Source organism: Tubulanus polymorphus, chromosome 10 (genome assembly GCF_964204645.1).
Source record: "Tubulanus polymorphus chromosome 10, tnTubPoly1.2, whole genome shotgun sequence".
Taxonomy (NCBI): Eukaryota; Metazoa; Nemertea; class Palaeonemertea; order Tubulaniformes; family Tubulanidae; genus Tubulanus; species Tubulanus polymorphus.
The window spans coordinates 1,777,138-1,798,524 of record NC_134034.1 but is presented as its reverse complement, the minus strand read 5'-3'; the positions used below and the strand labels follow the sequence as shown (position 1 = coordinate 1,798,524).

At 41.1% G+C, this 21,387-nt stretch overlaps 4 protein-coding genes across 7 annotated transcripts; 1 reads left to right on the top strand and 3 right to left on the bottom strand.

The window, feature by feature from the left end:
• Positions 1 to 106: 106 nt before the first annotated feature.
• On the bottom strand, positions 107 to 10,004 carry LOC141912334 (transformer-2 protein homolog beta-like). Of its 3 annotated transcripts, XR_012620144.1 has the most exons (8): positions 9,866 to 10,004; positions 9,119 to 9,330; positions 8,065 to 8,206; positions 7,189 to 7,377; positions 6,539 to 6,651; positions 6,139 to 6,236; positions 1,757 to 2,099; positions 107 to 903 (listed from the first exon to the last, which is right to left on the bottom strand). XR_012620144.1 is itself a non-coding variant. In XM_074803585.1 (7 exons), the coding sequence occupies exons 1-7, from the start codon at positions 9,914 to 9,916 to the stop codon at positions 2,095 to 2,097; spliced, it is 810 nt and encodes a 269-aa protein (XP_074659686.1). In that variant the 5' UTR covers positions 9,917 to 10,004; the 3' UTR covers positions 107 to 2,094. The 3 variants fall into 3 exon arrangements, 2 of the variants coding, with proteins under 2 accessions (XP_074659686.1, XP_074659685.1); XM_074803585.1 differs by having other exon boundaries at positions 107 to 2,099; XM_074803584.1 differs by lacking the exons at positions 107 to 903; positions 1,757 to 2,099 and having other exon boundaries at positions 6,131 to 6,236.
• A 61-nt stretch (positions 10,005 to 10,065) lies between these two features.
• Positions 10,066 to 12,464, top strand: LOC141912335 (thiol S-methyltransferase TMT1A-like). The gene is made up of 3 exons (XM_074803586.1): positions 10,066 to 10,168; positions 10,388 to 10,986; positions 11,590 to 12,464. Exons 2-3 carry the CDS (start codon positions 10,450 to 10,452, stop codon positions 11,830 to 11,832), a joined length of 780 nt encoding a protein of 259 aa, XP_074659687.1. The 5' UTR covers positions 10,066 to 10,168; positions 10,388 to 10,449; the 3' UTR covers positions 11,833 to 12,464.
• A 1,405-nt stretch (positions 12,465 to 13,869) lies between these two features.
• Positions 13,870 to 18,036, bottom strand: LOC141912338 (esterase OVCA2-like). Of its 2 annotated transcripts, XM_074803592.1 has the most exons (7): positions 17,999 to 18,036; positions 17,434 to 17,456; positions 16,558 to 16,628; positions 16,368 to 16,427; positions 15,506 to 15,724; positions 14,825 to 14,965; positions 13,870 to 14,179 (listed from the first exon to the last, which is right to left on the bottom strand). In XM_074803592.1, exons 1-7 carry the CDS (start codon positions 18,020 to 18,022, stop codon positions 14,031 to 14,033), a joined length of 687 nt encoding a protein of 228 aa, XP_074659693.1. In that variant the 5' UTR covers positions 18,023 to 18,036; the 3' UTR covers positions 13,870 to 14,030. The 2 variants fall into 2 exon arrangements, with proteins under 2 accessions (XP_074659693.1, XP_074659692.1); XM_074803591.1 differs by lacking the exon at positions 17,999 to 18,036 and having other exon boundaries at positions 17,434 to 17,525.
• A 1,242-nt stretch (positions 18,037 to 19,278) lies between these two features.
• LOC141912333 (MAM and LDL-receptor class A domain-containing protein 1-like) lies at positions 19,279 to 21,183 on the bottom strand. The gene is made up of 7 exons (XM_074803583.1): positions 21,124 to 21,183; positions 20,790 to 20,924; positions 20,343 to 20,581; positions 20,174 to 20,264; positions 19,854 to 19,994; positions 19,494 to 19,732; positions 19,279 to 19,415 (listed from the first exon to the last, which is right to left on the bottom strand). The coding sequence occupies exons 2-7, from the start codon at positions 20,854 to 20,856 to the stop codon at positions 19,326 to 19,328; spliced, it is 867 nt and encodes a 288-aa protein (XP_074659684.1). The 5' UTR covers positions 20,857 to 20,924; positions 21,124 to 21,183; the 3' UTR covers positions 19,279 to 19,325.
• Between the last annotated feature and the right edge of the window lie 204 nt (positions 21,184 to 21,387).

Genomic DNA, 21,387 nt, shown 5'->3' with positions numbered 1-21,387 from the left:
GGGGAATGTGGTTCCAGTCAGCAGATTGATGAGGAGTCCACACGCTTGCACAAATCAAGGTCCTGCCACTGAAACCACGAATGAAAACATTTCTTCTAAAATAAATGCAAATCTTTATTCATTCACAAAAAATCGCATCGCGTTATAAAAATACAAATTTGACCAGCAGTGGCATACGACACGTCTACCCGACCATGGTTTAAAAATAACCCCCCTCCCTGGATAAAACCCTTTCAGGATCGTTCATAAAGTGCGTACGTACTAAAGCCGTAGGTACGCGTGACCTCTATGTGAAAGGAGCACCTATTTAAAGCATAAAGAATCGAATGTACTTTTATGAACCGTCCATTTTCGATTGTCCCTTTCCAGAAGAATGATCTATTTCTTGATCACCGCATTCGGAAGTTAAGACAAGAAATGTCAACCTCCCGGAGGAGCGCGATCGAAAATGGCTGAACATTCTCGGGTCAGTTGGTCGAACGTTGGTTAAGTTAATCGGCGGATAAATTCCCTAGCAACAATGAACTTTAAATCGTCGCTATAGGAACTATCCGCTGACTAACACTTACCGACTTTCGAGCAACCGGACTCTTGTCGGATAACTGACCGAGAACTGGCCTGGGTTAAAACTTCCGTACGTTAGTGGTAACGGAAAAGAAGGCGGAGTCTCCTGCGAATGATTGACAGGCGGAGACGGCAACCATTCTTCCCGTTCCTCGTGTTTTCAACCAATTAGTGACGATCGCTTCGTTTTAAAATCGAGACCGACGACGAAGATCTCCGCGGTCCCCGAGTTTAGTTTTTTTCTTTTCCTCGGTTTTTCAATTTTCACGCGCGTAACTTTTCAGACAGAGCCGTCGCGTTCAATACTAGAGAGAATTTTCTCTTTTCTTTCTTCCGAGGCTTCAATATTCAAAATTCATATAAAAAAAAAAACGTTTAAAATATTTCACAGAGAAAAACAGACGTAGCCGGCGCCAGATTCGGACCCAGACCGGCGCAAGTCGGATCTTTGTTCGACGAAATATGTCTCAACTTCTAATCGTATTAAACTGATACGGACCCAGTTACGCTACAGTTACTCATAGTATTCGTTCGAAAGATTTATTCAATTATTCCAATTTCCGTAGAAAGGGTCCCTGAAGATTGGCCGAGTTTTGAAGGAGAAAGTTTCCTATTTTGAGGAAGCGTCTGCATCACTTTCATATCCCAATTATTGTAAACTCCTCCTAAATCCGTACTGTTTATCTCGGTTAACCGGTAAACTGCCTAATTGGCAAAAATAATCAATTTAGGAGTAGTCTACTAAATTTCTAATTGCGTATTTCTCAAAATTCAGTTTTAAAGGAGTTCCAGGCATTTTGGTCAAATTGAAGGATTTTCTAGGAATTTTCAAGGAATCCAGGAGTCGTAGGGACCTTGATTAGATGTGTTTGACGCGATATTTGTAACGCAACTGTCTAATTGGACCCTGATTTCTTCAGATATTTTTCATCATAGCCGCCAAAGACAAATTTCATCCTTACAGATCTGACTTGAGCAGACGTGAATCCGTTAAAGTCCCCCAGCCAATCGGAACAGTCGCGACGGTTAAAATTCATTTTATTGCAATCGTTGTTCTTTAAAGCAGGTTGGTAACACAAGCATGCTGGACTGGACTGGACAGCGGTCAGTCTCGACTTGACCGACGACAGGTGGAAGAGTTCAATTACAGTCAAACCGATAGGGGTAGTAGGATGGTGATTTAATACTATACCCTGAACATTCTTCAGTCCACGGCCGAGCGCGGGAATCCCCGTTTACTGGGGAAACCCCTACCCGCCACAATCTTCACCTTTCCGGAATTATTTTTGTCAAATTTTCGTTTCTCTTTTTGTTTGTTTCGTTTCAATCTTCCGCAATTTCTTCGGCGATTTTTTCCGAAAATTTTTTTTTCCGAAAAATTTTTTTTCATTTTTTCATCCGGAGGTTTTCATTTTTGGTTTTTCAACAACCGAATTTTCGCTTTTTCTCTTCCGGGTTTTTTCATGGGTTTTCAAGAGTATTTTCGAATTTTTCATTTTTCATTTTTCAGTGCACACAATTTTCTTTCTTCTAGCCTTTGCAATACAAGATAAAATCATTGCGTTAATTTTTTTTCAGTCAAGTCTGGAAAAAAGACACTATAAAAAAAAAATGACGAAGAAAAAGAAAATATTTCAGATTTTTTTTTTTTAATCAGCAAACATCACAAGTATTCTTTATTTCGATACAACTCATTCGATTTACTTTACGATTTACAAGAATTGTTAAAATATCGCCGACAAGTTTCGCTACGTGAAAAAATCATATTTCGATGAACAGAACTAAAAAAGATTTCGTTCTTTCAGATTTTATCAAAAAATGTTTAATAATCCCAGCAAAAATAAGTGGCCGGTTTGACCAGGGGACCTCCACGCCCACTTCCATGACCAGGCCCAGGTTTTATTTTGCTTGGCAGGTTCACACATCAATTGGCGGACAATTTTTAGAATGAGGCTTTCTGAGAAGCATTCTGCGAGGGCTATAATTAGGAGTTGTTAGGCTTATATAACCATAAATTTATTACCCCCTGATAGATCCCAATTTTTTCTGGAGGCTTTGGCGGGGCTTCAACGGCAACTAGTGGACCCTCTGGATCGGCACCCGCAACCCAGTTTTTTTGGGTTATTTTGAGATAAGTCCAAAAGTGGTCTTAAATCTGCTAAGACTGGCTACAGTGTCAAAGCCATGACTGAAGAACATAAAAGGCAGGCTGCCTTGTGGCCATATTGAATGAATTTAGGCAAAAAGTGAAGTCAACAGCCCGGGTCGAACTTGTCACATAGGAAGCAAACCGCAAAAAAAAAACTCAAATTTTTTTTAACTACAAAAATCGATTAAAATTGGAATAGTAAATGTATACATATTATTTACAGTGATAACCGGTATCATTTTAACCAGGTCTAATGTAGAAAAGAACGACCATCCTCCCCCGGCAGGGATTCGAACCCGATAGCATCGAGACTCGCCACGGTACGAAACCCTGCCGCACTAGACCGAGCGCGCAGCTACACGCGCAGCTTAGATGATGTCATTATTAGCCAATCAGATCTGTTTTATTTTAGCACGGGTTTTCCCATTTATAGTTCTTCCGTGAAATTTACCTCAGCGATTAAAACAAGAGGCAAGTTTTCGAGCGCAAACCAGCCCCACGCATCCGGTCTAGTGCGACAGGGTTTTGTGCCGTGGCCGAGCCTCAACACGACACCATCAGGTTCGAATCCCTGCCGCGGGAGGACGAGAAACGACGGGGTCCGAGGGGGGGGGACACAGATACACTGCGCACAGGGCTTACATAAAATAAACACATCCCCTCACTGGCTCGTACTGACCCGTACTCGTACACGGCCCCCCTGACCTCCTGTGAAGCGGATCCCCGTCGTCCCTCTTCACAACGGAACCACGCGCACGTCTACAGTCATCAGAGTCAACGCTCTACAGGCATAACAAATGAAATGATGCAATTAGTTAACCCGGCTAAGTCGCTGCGAGGGCGAGCGTGATCATTCAATCAATCAATCAATCAATCAATCAATCAATCAATCAATCAATCACATAAACATTTATATAGCGTGATCATTAACCTTGTTGACTTTTTGAAAAGATTACTAGTACCAGGAACAGATCCTGGGGTCAATTTTTGAACGACTTGCCATATAACAAAAGGGCCGAAATAGGCGTACTCCCGTCCGGCACTTACTGGGCCTCACCAATTAGGTGACCATTTTTAAGCAATACAAAGTGTAATCCTGCACTGAAATGCATCAATTTTTGTTAATTGACAAAATGAGAGGGCTTTAGATGTCACCATTCCCCCCCGATCTGCCCCTCTCCCCGAGTACGTCACTGAACAGGCAACCTCCAACGCCTACTGCGGCAATCGAGGTCAAATTCCGCTTATGGCAAGCGAGGATCCACCGAATGCCTTTAAAGACGACGAATTAAGCAAAGTTTGACGGTAAACTGCGATGACTGCAGAGAACGACGAGGTTCACAACAATGATTTAAACACCGAATTACAATATGATGATTCTATGTACACGAGTTTTAGGATACATCTGAACTAATTTTAGCGATATAAACGTTCGCGTTTTAACTCTGTATCATCAACTAAATCCACTACTGCCCCCCCTTTCTCAGACCTGACTACCTCACACCGGTATTTCCATTTCGGAACTAGAAACCTTTCTGATTTTGAGAGTATTTTGATATAGGATCAGCGATTGAGGCTAGTAAAACCGACTGAGCGAGGCCGCCTGGTGTCCTCTCAAGCCAAGTTGAAATTATTAAGGATACCTCAAACAGACCCAGCCATCGTAATCAGGTCCGCGTTCCCTTCAGCCCAACCCTCTCCGCGACCCACGTGATGGTGACAAACAGCACGGAACACAAAACTAAATTTCAGGCGAAACGTGAATTCATTTTTTACATATACAAAATAATTAGGTCGAGACGACCTCGTTTTTTTTAAAGAATAAGATACGACGGTTTTTAAAACTACGATTCCTCTGACTGGAAACCGAAACGGAGTTTGCGGCGTTTATATTTTACACGTTTTTGTTTAATAACCTAGAAAAGAAATATAAAGAAGGCTCGCGTCAGAATACGAGGCGTCTTTCCATCCGAGGAAAATTATCGATTTGTTCTTCTTCGGTAGTGACACCGCCGCACCCGGCTGCACAGTTCATACAGGATGCCAGCCAATACATCGCACCGCGGTGTATGGATATAACTATTTGATTTATTGATTTGATCTATTGATTTAACTATTAATCAGATATTATCTCCATTGAAAGATGGCGGCATCTGTCAAACACAGGGGTCATTCATTTAATACGTACGCATTAGAGGGAGGGGGAGGGGGTCGGTGCAATTGCGTACTGTAATGCTTAATGTATATGAAAAAATGGCCGATTTTGCGCACAGAGGGGGATTGAAAATTTCAAATCTTATGCGTACGTAATTAATGAATGATCCCACAGCTTAATATTAGTGACTAACGATACACCGCACCATGGTGAGATGTCCATGATACACCGCACTGTGGTGGAATTGTTGGAAATCATATGTCTAAAATTATCTCCAGCTCATTAGAGCAACTGTGGAACCAAGCGCTAACAGCAGGCCCAGTGTCATGATAAAAGCAAAACTTAAATCTTAGGTTTAATTCCTAAAATTTAGGAATCAATTAAGTGTGAAGTGACCTTTCAAAATGGTCACTTCACACTTTCCTCAACGAGGAAAAACAAATTTGAGCTAGAACTTTTTGTCATGAAACTGGGTCCAGAGTTTTCTGTACCAAAAATTAAAAAAACATCAATTTCATAGTTTCTTTTTCTCAAGTCGATTAAAAAAAAAAAACACAAAGGAACTAACTACACTGAAACTCGCGCTAAAGTCGTCAATATTTGTGACGATCATTAACTGCCGACTTATCAACGACTTACGCTTAGTTTATCAAATCTTTTACAAAAATAGAGACGACAATGCCGACTTCAGATTGCCAAACCCGCAAAAGTCGTCGGAGCTGTGACCATCATTGCTTTTGACGACTTATCCAAAATGATGACTTAAGACTTGGCAGATAAAATCAGAAATACCAATAGAGATGACATAACTAACCACGACTAAACCGGGTTTTAACTATACTTATTCAGTGTTCTCCACATGAGATTTTAGAGGGGCAGCCACCCCCTTTCATTTTTACATCCGACCCTGTGAAAATCTGCTGCACCCCTTATAAAATATCTGCTACCCCTCTACCTGAGCGGGTGTCAATATCTTCCTAATGCTTATGAAATATTGATATATTGAGCTACAGTGAAAAATAGAAGATTACTCCGAAATTAAGTTGAATTAAATTGTCCGTATTTTCAGAGGCATCGAAAGCCCCCCCCGTGTTATAATGCGGCCCCTTTTAAAATTCCAACACAGCCTATATGGAGAACACTGCCTACGAACTACAAACAAAACCACGACAACAACTCTGCTTCAGTTCGGGACAAAAACCTCCCTTCCCGGTCGGAGGGAGGTCGGAGAGAGGAAGAGAGGCGACACGACGACACGACGGCTACTTACGAGGCGAATACGACCTTGACCTTGATCGCGAGCGGCGACTGTAGTGACGGCTGCTGCGGCTGTAACGCGGCGACGGCGAACGCCGATATCCACGCCCCCTATAATCACAAACAGAAACGACCGATCGTGAGACGTCGTCACGTAATAATACAACCAACGGTGAACCTAAAATTAGGGTTATACAACGCAGATCCGCGGGACTTTCAGATTTATCCATGCGATTACACAAAATTCCCCAAGTGAATCAGAGAAATTTCTGGGTTTAAAATATCCTTCCCTATTCATTCCCGAAGTTGTCGGACAATGTCCCCAAATTTGTTCTAGATTTCTGTTTCCCTGAGTTTTCCATGTATTTCCTCTGTTGCGTAGTTAGATGATGTAGGGTTAATAATAGACTTACGTCGATTTGCCGAGGTATATTCCGGGAGTCGGGGTGTGAGCTCGTTCTGTAATTGAGAAATCAACTCGAATACGTCTGCCATCGATCTCGATACCATTACACCTCTCTTTAGCCTACAATACGATACAATACGACCAATACAATCATCTCAATACACCTGAATTTATATGTATGAATCAATTTGATGATGTCATAGGGGGATTTATGAAGGCCGACATCTTCTGGAAGTGTTTATAAATCATATGAATAGTTCTGTTTGAATGATGTCATAGGGGGATTTATTTTTATGGAGCCAGTCATCTATTCTAGAAGTGTATATTAATAACAGATCAAATTGCCAAATAACGAACAATTTGATGATGTCATAGGGGGATTTATGGAGCCAGTCATCTATGCTAGAAGTGTCTATCAATAACAGATCAAGTTGCTAACTAATGAACAATTTGATGATGTCATAGGAGGATTTACGAAGTGGCCATGTTTCATATAACGGTCTAAATAAATCAAATCGAATTGATGTCATAGGGGGATTTGCGGAGGCAGCCATTCAATAACGAAGGGTATATTAAACAGGCTATTTAGGGAAGATGATGATGTCATAGGGGGATTTATGGAGGCAGCCATCAAATACAAACGAAGAGTGAACTTACGACTTTAGCGTCCTCGGAGTTTCTGTAGTAGAGGAATGCGAACCCTCGCGACCGACCGGTGCGGTGGTCGTATACGACCTGCACCTCATCCACCGAGCCGTAACGCTGAAATACCTCCTTCAAATCACGTTCCTGCGTGTATAAACTCAATCCGAATATCCCTAAACACCGGTTCGGATCGGGATCATCCTACAAATAGATAAAATAAACATTGACGACTGCCTTGCAGCCATATTTAATAAATTTCATTTTGTCTATTATGACAGCATTTATTCGGATCTAGATCATGCTCTACAAATCAGATCGGGATCATCCTACAAATCAGACGCGCATGAAATAAACATTAACGACTGCCTCGCAGCCATATTTAACAAGTTCACTTTAACAAATAGATGCATTTATTCGTATCTGGATCATCGTAAAAATCAGACAGAGACTTATACAGTCACTAGATAAACACTGCCACCTAGCAGCCATATTAAATTGGTGATATTTTTCAAAACAAAATTTCTTAGGCACATTCATTATAAGGCCTAGATCACCTAGAAATCTTGAACAGCACTCTTGTCATCGGGAGTGCATTAGACTTAGTACTAGTGCTATCAGATATTGCGGTGAATTGAGCGCCAGATAATGCCCTTTCAATGAAGACTTTTGGATATCCTTCAATACAGTTTGAACTGGATTAAAAATCATCGTTTTAGGTCAAATGCCAGCGCTTACTGGTCCTAATAAGACTTTTATCAGGTATGTACTACCAAAACTGACTGAGCTAGGCCACGTGATCTCCGAAGTCAAGTTGAAATAGACATTAGTACCGCCTAAGCGATGATCGTCCGAATTTTTAGCCGCCATTTTTGAATTAGTCGAACTTACTCTGTTGGCCATGTGACGTCGCCTGCCGGACATCGGAGATCTACTGTGACTGCGTCCGCTGCGGTAGTAACGTCCGCTGTCTCTGCGGCTGCCACGGCGACGCGACGACGACGGGCTGTACGATCTACTGCGACTACGCGAACTACAAATCAATATCAGTTACCATAGTTACGTAATAGAGCGTTATCAACCGGAGCAGGTGCGAACGAGAGATCGTTGGGAACATATTAGCGATTGAAGCGCCTTCTTTTGAAATTTGTGAACAGGGTGGCACTTTCCAGCCGTTTATAAATCCCCTGAAATTTACCCGAATTTTCCATGTTGTTTCGCAAAATTACCCGAGTGATTGAATCAGAGAAATTTCTAGGATTAAAATGTTTCAACTCATTCATTTTTCATCGAATCAAGTTTAGATAAAGAAACACGAGGTCAATATCCGAAATCCCTCGAACCAGTCGCAAAGTCGTGACTTACGTCAAAAAGTGGTCTTAAATCTTAAGACTGGTCTTAAGTTGTTAGATTGGCTATAGAACTTAGTTCGTCTTAGACTGGTCTTAAGTCTAAGCCATGACTTAAGTCAAAAAGTGGTCTTAAATCTTAAGACTTGTCTTAAGTTGTTAGATTGGCTATAGAACTTAGTTCGTCTTAGACTGGTCTTAAGTCTAAGCCATGACTTAAGTCAAAAAGTGGTCTTAAATCTTAAGACTGGTCTTAAGTTGTTAGATTGGCTATAGAACTTAGTTGGTCTCAGACTGGTCTTAAGTCTAAGCCATGACTATGCAACCGGCCTAGAGTTCTCTAGATCTTTGGTAAAATCGATCGCATTTTCCTGGGCCCAGTTTCACAAAAGGGATTAAGGCCTAAATCGATTTAAGATAAACTGAATTAATGAAGAAATTAAATCGATTTAAGAGTTAAACCTTTTTGTGGAACTGGGCCCCCGAGTCTTTCCTGATTTTTTTTCCAGATTTTTCTGATTCTAAACAGTTTCTCAGTTTTTCTAAGATCAGTGGCGCCACCCCGAGTTGGTAGGGCCTGTATAAGGTTTACTTACTGTTTATTTCGATATGACTTGCGTCTGGAATACGGACTGTGAGATCGGCTGCGACTCCTACGATGGCTTCTGCTCCGCGATCGCGAATACGAACGACCTCGCGACCTCGAATGCGACCTCGATTTCGACTTGGATCGACTGGCCGATCGCGACCTCGACCGCGATTTTGATTTCGAGTCATCTTTGCCGTTTTCGTCATCTTTGTGATTCTCCTTTTTAATAAGGAAAAAAAAATTAGACATTTTTGTAACGTTATATGATTTTGAAAGTGAAACCACGATGAAGATTCAGTCACAAGGTGGCGCTGCCAGTATATGTCATGAGGCTACTATCATAATACCAAAAAAAAGTTTTTGGGCAACTTAAATAGCCTTCATTTAATCATTCATTTTCGTAGCTACTGGCATGTTCTACTGCGGCAAGTGAGGCTTTACACAATCAATGAATAAATATTCAACTTGAATTTGAAATGATTTTCTATCAATTTGAATAGTTCAGTTTTTCTTATTTCGACGGGCCTCATCCCTGCATGATCTTAAATTGCGACCCTGTAACCCAAGCCAACCATCCAAAACTGTTAACAGAGTTCGACAAAAGAAGAGATTTGTGCCGTTGTTGGTCAAGTTGTGGCGCGTTGGACTCAGTTGGAGTGAATGAAGAGTAAGTTGTTTTCTTGAAAATAAACAACGGAGATAAAATGCACTTTTCGCGTGAAATAAAGCGATGAATCGAGTATGTTCTATTTACCTGTTTAACGGGAGAATGTTTCGGGGATCTGTTATCTTCCGAGTCGCTCATTTTAATCCGAATTTAGTTCTGAAAATCGCCGAAAAAGCTACGATTTTTACGCGGCGGCGGCAGCGTGCATAAACAAAATGGCGACGATTAACATGGACAGCGGACACCGACCCGGACTATTTAATAATTGGTGTCCGTGCCGTTGTCCATTTAAGCTAACCTAGATTACTTTTTTTTATAAGATAAAACTCGTCCTTGTTTGTAAGGATTGACATTGAACAAGCTGGAAAGCAGTTGGATTTTGGGCGTGAGGTTCGTTTTGAGTCTATTTTTGATGCGCAACTTGGATTGTCTTTTTGCGGGCCCTGTTATTGGCCTGCCATGCCAGGGTCTGCATCTCAATAATTGATTAATCAATATTTTAGGGCAAAATGCAAAACATTTTTAACTATACTTCAAAATCAAAGCCGTCTTTTGTCTATGTTCTTAAATTCCGAGAATCTAATTCGTTTTTACACTTTTTTTCCACAGCTAGGCTTTACAACAATCGAGATTTACCAAAGAACCTGATTTAAATACGCAGTTTTAAGAAAATGGGTGCAATCGATTCCGATATTTTACTGAAGTTGAAGAATAATTTTCTTCCGTTGGGGGGCGTCGTTTTAATGGTCATAATTTTGGCCAAGCGTCGTCGGATCCTTCACGTCTGTCGCCGAGCGACCGGTCCGCTCGTCCTCGTTTTCTTCCAGTCGTTTATCTTCCCGAAAAAGACCGTGCACGCGTTGAAGAGGGCGCTGTTCGACACGATGCGAATGCAGACGGAGCGTTTGGGTCGACCGCTCGAGATTGTCGAAATCGGCGCGGGAACCGGTGAAAATTTCTTGTTCTTCCCGGAGAATTCGCAGGTGACGATTGTCGAGCCGATGGAAGGCTGTCAGAAATATATCCAGAAAAACATGCAGACGTTCGGAAAACATGTGACCTTGAAAGCGATAAAGGTCGGATTCGGCGAAAAGATGGACGAGATTCTGGACGAGGGCACGTTTGACGCGGCCGTACTTTGCGAGGTCCTCTGCGAAACACGAGACACGAAGAAATTCCTCGAACAGACCTACAGAATTCTGAAACCGGTAAATATTCATTTATCAGCAACTATAGCGACATCTGGTGGTGGATCCTCACTTGCTGCAGTAGTTGATGTCCTACTGCACTCTAGTGACACCTAGTGCACACTAGTGGATCTGTTACTTGCTGCAGTAGTTGATGTCCTAGTGCACACTAGCGACACATGGTGGATCCTCACTTACCACACGTGGAATCCTTTATTGCCGCAGTAGTTGATGTCCTACTGCACACTGGCGACACCTGGTGGATCCTCACTTACCACACGTGGAATCCTTTATTGCCGCAGTAGTTGATGTCCTACTGCACACTAGCGACATCTGGTGGATCCTCACTTGCCACAAGTGGAATCCTCGATAGCCGCAGTAATTGATGTCCTACTGTACACTAGCGACACCTAGTGCACATTAGTGGATCTGTCACTTGCTGCAGTAGTTGATTATCTACATGTCCTACTGTACACTAGTGTCACCTGGTGGATCCTCACTTGCCACTAGTAGAATCCACTATAGCTGCTGTTGCTGCAGTAATTGATGTCCTACTGCACACTAGCGACACCTGGTGGATCCTCACTTACCACAGCAGTATAACTCGATGTTTTATATTTGTAGGGTGGTAAATTGTACGTAATGCAGCACGCTCCCGGTAAGAAACACGGAATGGAATATCGTCTGATGTCGCTGATAAACCCCGTCTGGAAGGCTGCGACCACGTGTAACATGCTCGGAGATTATCTACCGATCATAAAAGCGGTCGGATTCACCGACATCGACATGGAACATCTCGAGAAACCGCTGTTCTCTAATTACTGGCCGATTATACGAACGCGTTTAATCGGACGAGCCACAAAATAGAGCACGAAATCCTCACCCGCCGCAGGAAGCTCTCTATCTACGTAGACTGAAAACTGTTTTAAATGATTGGTTTTAATTAATGCAATATCAGTATTAAGAATATGTCTCCATCCTAACTTTCCAGAAAAGATGGCTTCTTCCATCAAATTGCCTATTCAGCGATTTGATCAGTAGGCACTTCTAGAAGAAAAGATGACTACCTCCATCCCCCTATGACATCATCAAACTCAACCAGTCATGTTATCTGTAGACACTTCTAGATGTCTTCCTTCATAAATCCCCTTATGACGTCATCAAATTGTCCCCCTATGACATCATCTATGTTCAGTGATTTGACCTGGACCCTGCTTAAAAAAAAGATGTCCGCCTCCAAAATATCTGTTTTGACCTCGGCAAGTTACCTGCTAGTGATTCCATACTAAGATATGTAGACCTTCCTAGAAAAGAGCTCTTTTCTAAAATGATTGCAATGATGTCGTAGGGGTATCTCGAGAAGCGGCCATGTTTTCTGTAAGTGTGGATATATTAAGCGATATAATTTGATATAATCACTTTAGCTTGTATTTTAAGATAATTCAACTATTGAATTGTAATGTTTATGTTTCTGCTGGAAATAAAACAAATTTATATTCGAGATAAGTTCAGTGTTCTTGTTCTTCGATCGTAAACGGGTGTAACCGGACATTGGTGGTAAATTGCCTGGATACGGTAACCAGGCTACGACAAACATCTGGATGGAAAGGGCATTAAATCTTACTGTGGTTTACTGGACTGGTTAATTGCCTAATTGGACTGTGGTGAATTTTCTGATGTAATCAGACTGGTGAATGATGTAAGCAAACTGGTGAGTGATGTAATCAGACTGGTGAATGATGTAATCAAACTGGTGAATGATGTAATCAAACTGGTGAATGATGTAATCAGACTGGTGAATGATGTAATCAGACTGGTGAATGATGTAATCAAACTGGTGAATGATGTAATCAGACTGGTGAATGATGTAATCAGACTGGTGAATGATGTAATCAAACTGGTGAATGATGTAATCAGACTGGTGAATGATGTAATCAGACTGGTGAATGATGTATCAAACTGGTGAATGATGTAATCAGACTGGTGAATGATGTAATCAAACTGGTGAATGATGTAATCAGACTGGTGAATGATGTAATCAGACTGGTGAATGATGTAATCAAACTGGTGAATGATGTAATCAGACTGGTGAATGATGTAATCAGACTGGTGAATGATGTATCAAACTGGTGAATGATGTAATCAGACTGGTGAATGATGTAATCAAACTGGTGAATGATGTAATCAGACTGGTGAATGATGTAATCAAACTGGTGATTGATGTAATCAGACTGGTAAATGATGTAATCAGACTGGTAAATGATGTAATCAGACTGGTGAATGATGTAATCAAACTGGTGAATGATGTAATCAGACTGGTTCATTTTCAACCAACGAATGAATTAAAATGAACTAATGTCTATTTATTAATGGATGAGACCTGTTTTTCTTGGATATTTTGCTTACTTTTTGGGGTACATACCTCATTTATGTCTTAACAGAATGCCAAAAATCGCGGACAACAACTGAATATCCGATATATTTCCAGTTCTTTATCAATTAGATGGATTGGCAAAAAGACTCCTTAAGTCCAATTGAATGAGAGAGAAAATCCTCCATTTTGTGAAATTTCTTGAATTTTTACATTGTCACCATGCCTACGAAATGTAGTTATTTTTCTTGTGGGGTCTCAACAACTAAATCAGGGTGGCGTAGGCATGGTAACAATGTTCAAATCCAAGAAATTTGACAAAATGGAGGATTTTCTCTCTCATTCAACTGGACTTAAGGAGTCTTTTTGCCAATCCATCTAATTGGTACAGAACTGGAAATATATCGGATATTCAGTTGTTGTCCGCGATTTTTGGCATTCTGTTAAGACATAAATGAGGTATGTACCCCAAAAAGTAAGCAAAATACCCCAGAAAAACAGGTCTCATCAATTAATAAATAGACATTAGGATAAAATGGTCACAAATGAGATACGAAGATCACAGATTTTATTCCGTCAAAAATAAAATTATTCCCTCGAAAAAGAAAAAACAAACAAATTCCTCACACAGACGCACGCGTCATAAATAATAATACATAGTTCATCCACTAGGTTGCGCACTAGTCTACGTAGATCAACTATTGTCGAGTTTATTTTTCATCATGTTGTTGAAAAAATTCTGGTAAACTTTTTTCTGCGCTCCGGATGCGGGAACGAAGTGTCCTCCGGGATGGGTCAACGTCTGCGGCTTGACGAAATATCGTAGAAAATCTTCGCTCATTTCTATAATTAAATCATAATTCGAAAATTATAATTTAGCTGAATCGTTGAAGTCATTGAGAATGAGAAGGTCATTGTTAGTAACTAATTATAATTTTACTGAATTGTTGAGCTCATTTAGAATGAGAAGGTTGTCATAAGAAACTAATCAGGAGGTCGTCATTAGTAACTAATAATAATTTAACCGAATTGTTGAAGTCATTGAGAATGAGAAGGTAGTCGTTAGTAACTAATTATAATTTTACTGAATTGTTGACCTTATTTAGAATGAGAAGGTCGTCATTAGTAACTAATCATAATTTTACTGAATCTTTGAAGTCATTGAGATTGAGAAGGTCATTGTTAGTAACTAATTATAATTTTACTGAATTGTTGAGCTCATTTAGAATGAGAAGGTCATAAGAAACTAATCATAATTTTACTGAATCTTTGAAGTCATTGAGAATGAGAAGGTCATTATTAGTAACTAATTATAATTTTACTGAATTGTTGAGCTCATTTAGAATGAGAAGGTCATTAGTAACTAATCATAATTTCACTGAATCTTTGAAGTCATTGAGAATGAGAAGGTAGTCGTTAGTAACTAATCATAATTTTACTGAATAGTTCAGGTCATAGAGAATGAAGCGGTAACTAAAAGTTGAATACCTTTAGGAATGACGGTGTCACCGTCCCCGTACACGTGTAGAGTAGGTATTGATACGGGTTTTGAGTAGAGTTGATCGTGAGGTTTCGAATGGCTTTTAAATCCCGATATGAAAACAGCGAAATTAAACTTGAAAACCGACTCTGAAAAACAAAAACAAATACATATTCAAAATAGACCCCAGTACAAAAGTATAAAGCAATTTTTTTGGATTCAATTCTATTTTCTACAGATCAGTTATTCCTGGACATAAAGTGTTTTCAATGAGTTTAAAAGGAGCAAATTTCGAGGAAGCGTCTGCATCACTTTTTTTAAATCCTAATTACTTAAAGACTCCTCCTTAATAAGTATTGTTTATCTCGGTAAACCAGTGGTTTTTAAGCAAATTGTTCCGTTACGCTACCTAAGCTTTGTTTAATTCCGAGACCGCCTAACAAAAAATTCTGGTCCCAACTGAACTTATTCAGGTGCAGGCCTAGTTAACAGTATGACAACAAAAATTTCTAATTGTCTATTTCTCAAAATTGAAGGAGTTTCAGGCATTTTGTTTAAATCAAAGGAGTTTCAAACACCTTCGAAAATATTTTCTGTTTAAAAGGAACTTATAAAGAATCAAGTAGTCGTAGGGACTCCGCATGAAGCGAATATTGTGGATTCATTTCCGTTTTCTAAATACGACGTACCTGGATTTTGTTCGTGTAAACCGCAAACTAACGACGCCATCGTCGCGCCCTGACTGAACCCGAGAACGCCGTCGAACGGACCGTGTTCGACGATCGTCTGCTCAATCAGCTTCAACGAGTCGTCGAATCCCTTGCAGCAGTCGGTGTCGTCCTGCGGCCGGTAATAATCGTCGGGCGTCGAGAACCACCAACCCCTCTGATCGTTCACGGTCGCCGAATCTAACGAGATAAACGAAATAAAGAGTTTAAAAATCCGGGTCTAGGATGATTGGAAGGCCGCGAAGAAGTGACTACGACATGTTTTGGATAAAGCATGGCGTATCACAGGGTCCGATCTAAGGAATAAAGCCACTTGTCCGAGGGGTAAGCATATCTGAAATTTTGCTCGCTCCTCCAAAAGCTACTTGCCCTACACCACAGGTATTCCAATTTGTGGCACAATTCACCGTTGTATCGAGTGGGAAAAAAAGCTTTGTGTCATAAAATTGCACTAGCCCGGGGGACAAGTGATAATGATATCCTACTTGCCCAGATGAGAATATACTTGTCCCGGGCAATCGGGCTAGTGCTTAGATCGCACCCTGGTATTTAGGATATCAGTGGAGTTCCAACTGCGGTTGTTAGATGTTTTTGAGGAAATGTAATTTCCGAGGAGTGTCGAATTAGAGGGTTTGCGACGGCCAAAAAAGCTAAGGGATATTTGAGGGTTTCTGCTGATTATCCAAAAATTCTCTGATCTGAAATTCTGATTTCGCCACAAAAATGTATTGTTTGAGCATCTGGAAGGATTCTGAAGTTTTTCATTTTTCAATGAATACCGCTATGTTTAGAAATGATATTGTTAACGTTGAATATTTCTTACCCTCATGATTCTGCTCGTTTGAAGTGACAGAAGGAACGACATTTGGAGCCGTGATATAAACTGTATTCGTAAAAAAAAAAGAATTAAAAAATTAGTTTTATGATGAACTTGAATTAGTTTTAAGATGAAATTGAATTAGTTTTTTTTTTCTTTACAAAAATTAAGAATATAGGTCGGATTACCTGCATACCTAATTCCGCGTGACTTTTAATTATTTTGCGGAAAGCTCCGGTCTTCTCACGGAACGTTTGTTCATTTTGTCTGAAAGCGGAATAAGAATAATGACAGCAGAGATGGTGGTAGGGAGGATTGGAAGGTGGTAGGGAGGATTGGAAGGTGGTATGGAGGATTGGTAGGAAATAGGGAGGATTGGAAGGTGATAGGGAGGATTGGAAGGTGATAGGGAGGATTGGAAGGGGGTAGGGAGGATTGGAAGGTGGTATGGAGGATTGGTAGGAAATAGGGAGGATTGGAAGGTGATAGGGAGGATTGGAAGGCGATAGGGAGGATTGGAAGGGGGTAGGGAGGATTGGAAGGTGGTAGGGAGGATTGGTAGGAAGTAGGGAGGATTGGAAGGTGGTAGGGAGGATGGGAAAGTGGTAGGGAGGATGGGAAGGATATTGAAGGATATCCAAAAAGTCTTTATTGAAAGGGGTTTATGAGAGAAAAGAGACTCCATGATTTGAAAGTTTAACAATATGTCTCCATGCCTACCAACTGAAGTTTGGTACGTAGGCATGGAAACATATTGTTAAACTTTCAAATCATGGAGTCTCATTTCTCTTCATTTAACCCCTTTCAGTGAAGTCTTTATGGATATCCTTCTATACAGTTTAAAGTGGATTAAAAAATGATGATTTAGGTCGACTGCCAGTCCTTTCTGGTCCTACTAAGACCTTTATCAGGTATGTACTACCAAAAATGAGAGAGCTAGGCCACCCGGAATGCTCTCAAGTCAGGTTGAAATAGACATTAGACTAGCCTATAAGACTATATATGGGGGGCGTTTATTTTATGACACGTCAAGAACAAACATTAAAAACAGTGAAAAAATGCTCTAACATACCTGTATCCGTGCAGACATAAAATCTGTAGAAAAAAAACCAAAAATGATTTGTACAAGAAGGTTATAACTGACGACATCGAAGCTAGCTGGGGCTTTTATGCCAACAATTACAAAATACACAAGGCCCTGACAAAAAAGATTTTTGACCCCAGTACCCTAGGTACTATATATATCATATAGTGCCAGTGGGTCAAAAACATTTTGTGCCAGGCCCGCTTTATGACTGTGTCTGTGGTGACTTTTTGTTGAGTGCACAAAATTTTTGACCCCAGTATCCCAAGGTACTTAATATAAAAAATATTTTTTCTTATATTTAGTACCTAGGATACTGGGGTCAAAATTTTTATTGGCAGGTCCCTGGTCTGGTGGTGGTGGTGGTGCTGTGTGTGGTGGTGGTGTGAGGAGAGGAGTAGCCTAACGAACGTTAGACCGAAATGAAATTCAATTTCACGCGATTTTTTACTATAAATTAACCACATTGAGATATATTCTTTTCGATTTGTTAATTTCGAAGCGATTTTTACCCGATTGACGATGGAATAAAATGATTTAGCGTTAAAAATACCTTTAACTTCTCGCTGCTAGACATCCCGGGTTTCCTACAATGACGTCACTGCCAGGTGCGCGTAATCCCCGAAATGAAAGCTCGGAGTCTCCCTTTGGCTGTTCCCCGAACTGGTTAGACTGGTCGCCTGTCCAATTCTGCGCCACCTGCATTTGCAGTCTAGCTGAAGGTAGAGACCGGCAACCAGTCTACGAACTGGTGGAAGCGAGTTCGGGGATAGACTGGTTGCCTGTCCCATTCAATATGGAAGATTGAGACCGGTAGCGGGGAGCGATATTGGACCACTGGCAAGCGAGGACTAGCGGGCTTAATTTGATACGCCGTGTATCGGTCATATTCTTTTCTTCTATCGTTGAGTGTGATCTTATCGGTGTTGTCTTCTTCGATATATTATCCTAGTCATCAGAGTGACAATGAGTACAAATGTGGATGGCCTCAGTACAACTTTCCTTCTCAATTCTCGTTCAAGTTCTCAGTCTTCATAACCTCCTCTCTAGCTCAACTCCTAGCTCAACTCCTAGCTCGAACTCTCTTATGTTCTCCCCTCACCTCCCATACTCTTTAAACTTTGACGTATGCATGACCCTTATTTAATTACTTCTACGTAGACCGGTGTCGTCGTGCCTGTGACGTAGGTAGCTCGTCATATCATTCCACCGGCCCATGTAAAACGTTTTTACGTCTCAAGAGTGCTAAAATTAACGCTTAAACTCGCCTGAGTTCAAGGCTGCGCTATGTCAAGGGTCCCTACACTTCACCGCTTTGATCGCCTATATTCTATTCAACCCCTTCGTCGGACCTACGCGTTCACGAAGCTAGGTTCGTACGGCCATGAACTCAGGCGTCACGTTGCAGAAAGTCAAACATGTGCGACTCATTGCGGCTGGCAGTCGCAACCCATCGCTGGCAGTCGCACGATAGCGTATGTCGATGGGTCGTAGCGATGCGATTGTCGCTGGCGCTCGCAGTGAGTCGCAAGCTGTCGCAAGGCCGACCTACGCCCGCATTTTTAAGCACGACTTCGTGTGACAACCCTGGTGCCACGGAGGGTGCTGATCAGGGTTAGCTTTCGACCCAACAACGTGAGCTGTCGATATCGATTTAGTATCTGCAAACAAGACAGTGTTCTTTAGACCGTGTTTTACGACGCATACGAAACTAAGAGAAACAAGAACACACGTGTTTGCTCTAATATTACTGATCAACTGATTTTATTCTTACTAACTCAACATTACACACGCGTTGTCAATGAACCACAGGTAGTACCGCGTCAGTAAAATTAATTGAGATCACATTTAACTTCTGTGATTACTGGTGATGTGACTGGTTACGTTGAAAAGCATTCCTCGGATAAAGTAACGTCATCAATCGCTATGTCGGAACAATAACCGCTTCCTCGGGTAGCGACGAACTCGATCTGAAAATACAGACGAAATACATTTCTCAGATTGTTGGTAAAAATATAGATAAGATAAGCTGTGTACTGAGTACGTACTGCGGCGTCTCCTTGACCGATTGTAACTGATCCGAGTTTCCATTGATTTCCCTGATTACTGGATCGATCAAACACAACGTTTCCGTTGAGTTTAACTTCTAATTTTCCCATTGTATATCCATACATGTGATAATAAAAGTTCATGACGCAGGAATCAGACGCTGAATGGATGTTCGCTTTAAGAATGCCTTGATCGCCTTCTCTTGCCGGGCTAGAAGATTCGATGTACAAATAAATTCCTGAAATTAAGAATGAATATTGAACAATGCTGGTCGCGATACCGCCATAATTGTATGACCACCTATTTTTCACTTAACGCTCTCTACTTCAGGACATTTCCTGGCTAGAGACTGCTCGTACCATATCCAGACGTATGATCTCCACTTGGACCGGTGCATGAAGATGGTGTAAAGCCTGAATATCTTCTCCATTGTAATTTTCCCTGCGAGTTCCATATTCCGTTATCCATCTCAAAATCATGCAAAAAGTTATGCAGTGGACCTAATATATAGGAGAGAATCATTCCGATTACGAAGTATAAACAAAATTGTCTCCTAACTCTTTGATAATTTGGGACACGTCGATAAGTGAGCAGAGCTCTTGTGTCAAGTCATTTTATTGTGTAATTTGTGTTTTGCTATTTACATTTAACATTTGCGTCCAACCTCTAGCTAACTTACCGTGTGTGGAATTGCAATCTGAAGAAAAAGTGACGTCATCAATCGCTATATCGGAACAATAACTGCTTCCTCGGGTAGCGACAAACTCGATCTGAAAATTCATGAAAAATACATTTCTCAGATTGTTGGTTAAAGTATAGATAAGATAAGCTGTGTACCGAGTACGTACTGCGGCGTCTCCTTGACCGATTGTAACTGATCCCAGGTTCCATTGATTTCCCTGATCCCCAGATCGCTCAAACACAACGTGTCCGTTGAGTTTTACTTCTAATCGTCCCATGCTTGAACCCGACATGTGATAATAGAAGTTCATGGCACAGCCATCAAACGCTGAATGGAAAATTGCGTCAAGAGCCATTTGGTCACCTTCTTTTACCGGGGCAGACGATTCCATATACACATACATTCCTGCAATAAGCAAAGTGACTCTTCAAGGTAGGGAAATGAAGCTGTTGGGAAATAGGCATGAAAGAACATTTAATATGGAAGGAAACACTATTTCAATATTGTATGACAAGTGGGGATGTATCATTTAAGTTAACGATGTTGTAGAATTCATTTTCTCACAGATTGAGGAAAGTAAGGCGTGTATGGAGGAGCCACAAACTATTCGTACCATTTCCAGACGTATGGTCTCCACTTGGACCGGTGCACCCACTTGGTGTACGGCCTGATCGTCTCATCCATTCAAAATCTCCCTGCTTAATACTCCATATTCCGTTATCCGCCTCAAAATCAGTATTCAATGAACCTAGAAGAATATTTGATAGCATTTTGTTTAAAGATGATTTGCGGGATATCATTTTATCATTCACTACGATGTTTTGCGATGTTCTTTTTGTCAGTTGATGCCGTCGGAACTTGCTCGCGTGTACCAAAGCAGATAACTCAAAATGAGTACCGATCATATCGATGGGATACACACTCGTTCAAGACACAAGACCGCCTACCGTATACACAAACAGGGTTTACACATCGTTTAGTTTCAATTGATGCTCCTCGGCACGGGCTTCCGCCATTTTGTGGTGCTGGGTTGTCACATGTTCGATTTCTTTGATTAATCCCATAACCACACGATGCGCTACATGGTCCATATGACGACCACGCACTCCAATGTCCATCGCGTCTCGCTGAAAATAGAATAACCCAGAATGGAATCTGATCACGTACGGACCGTACTTAGGGGTGTTCGGGGGTTGCGTTTATTGACGTAG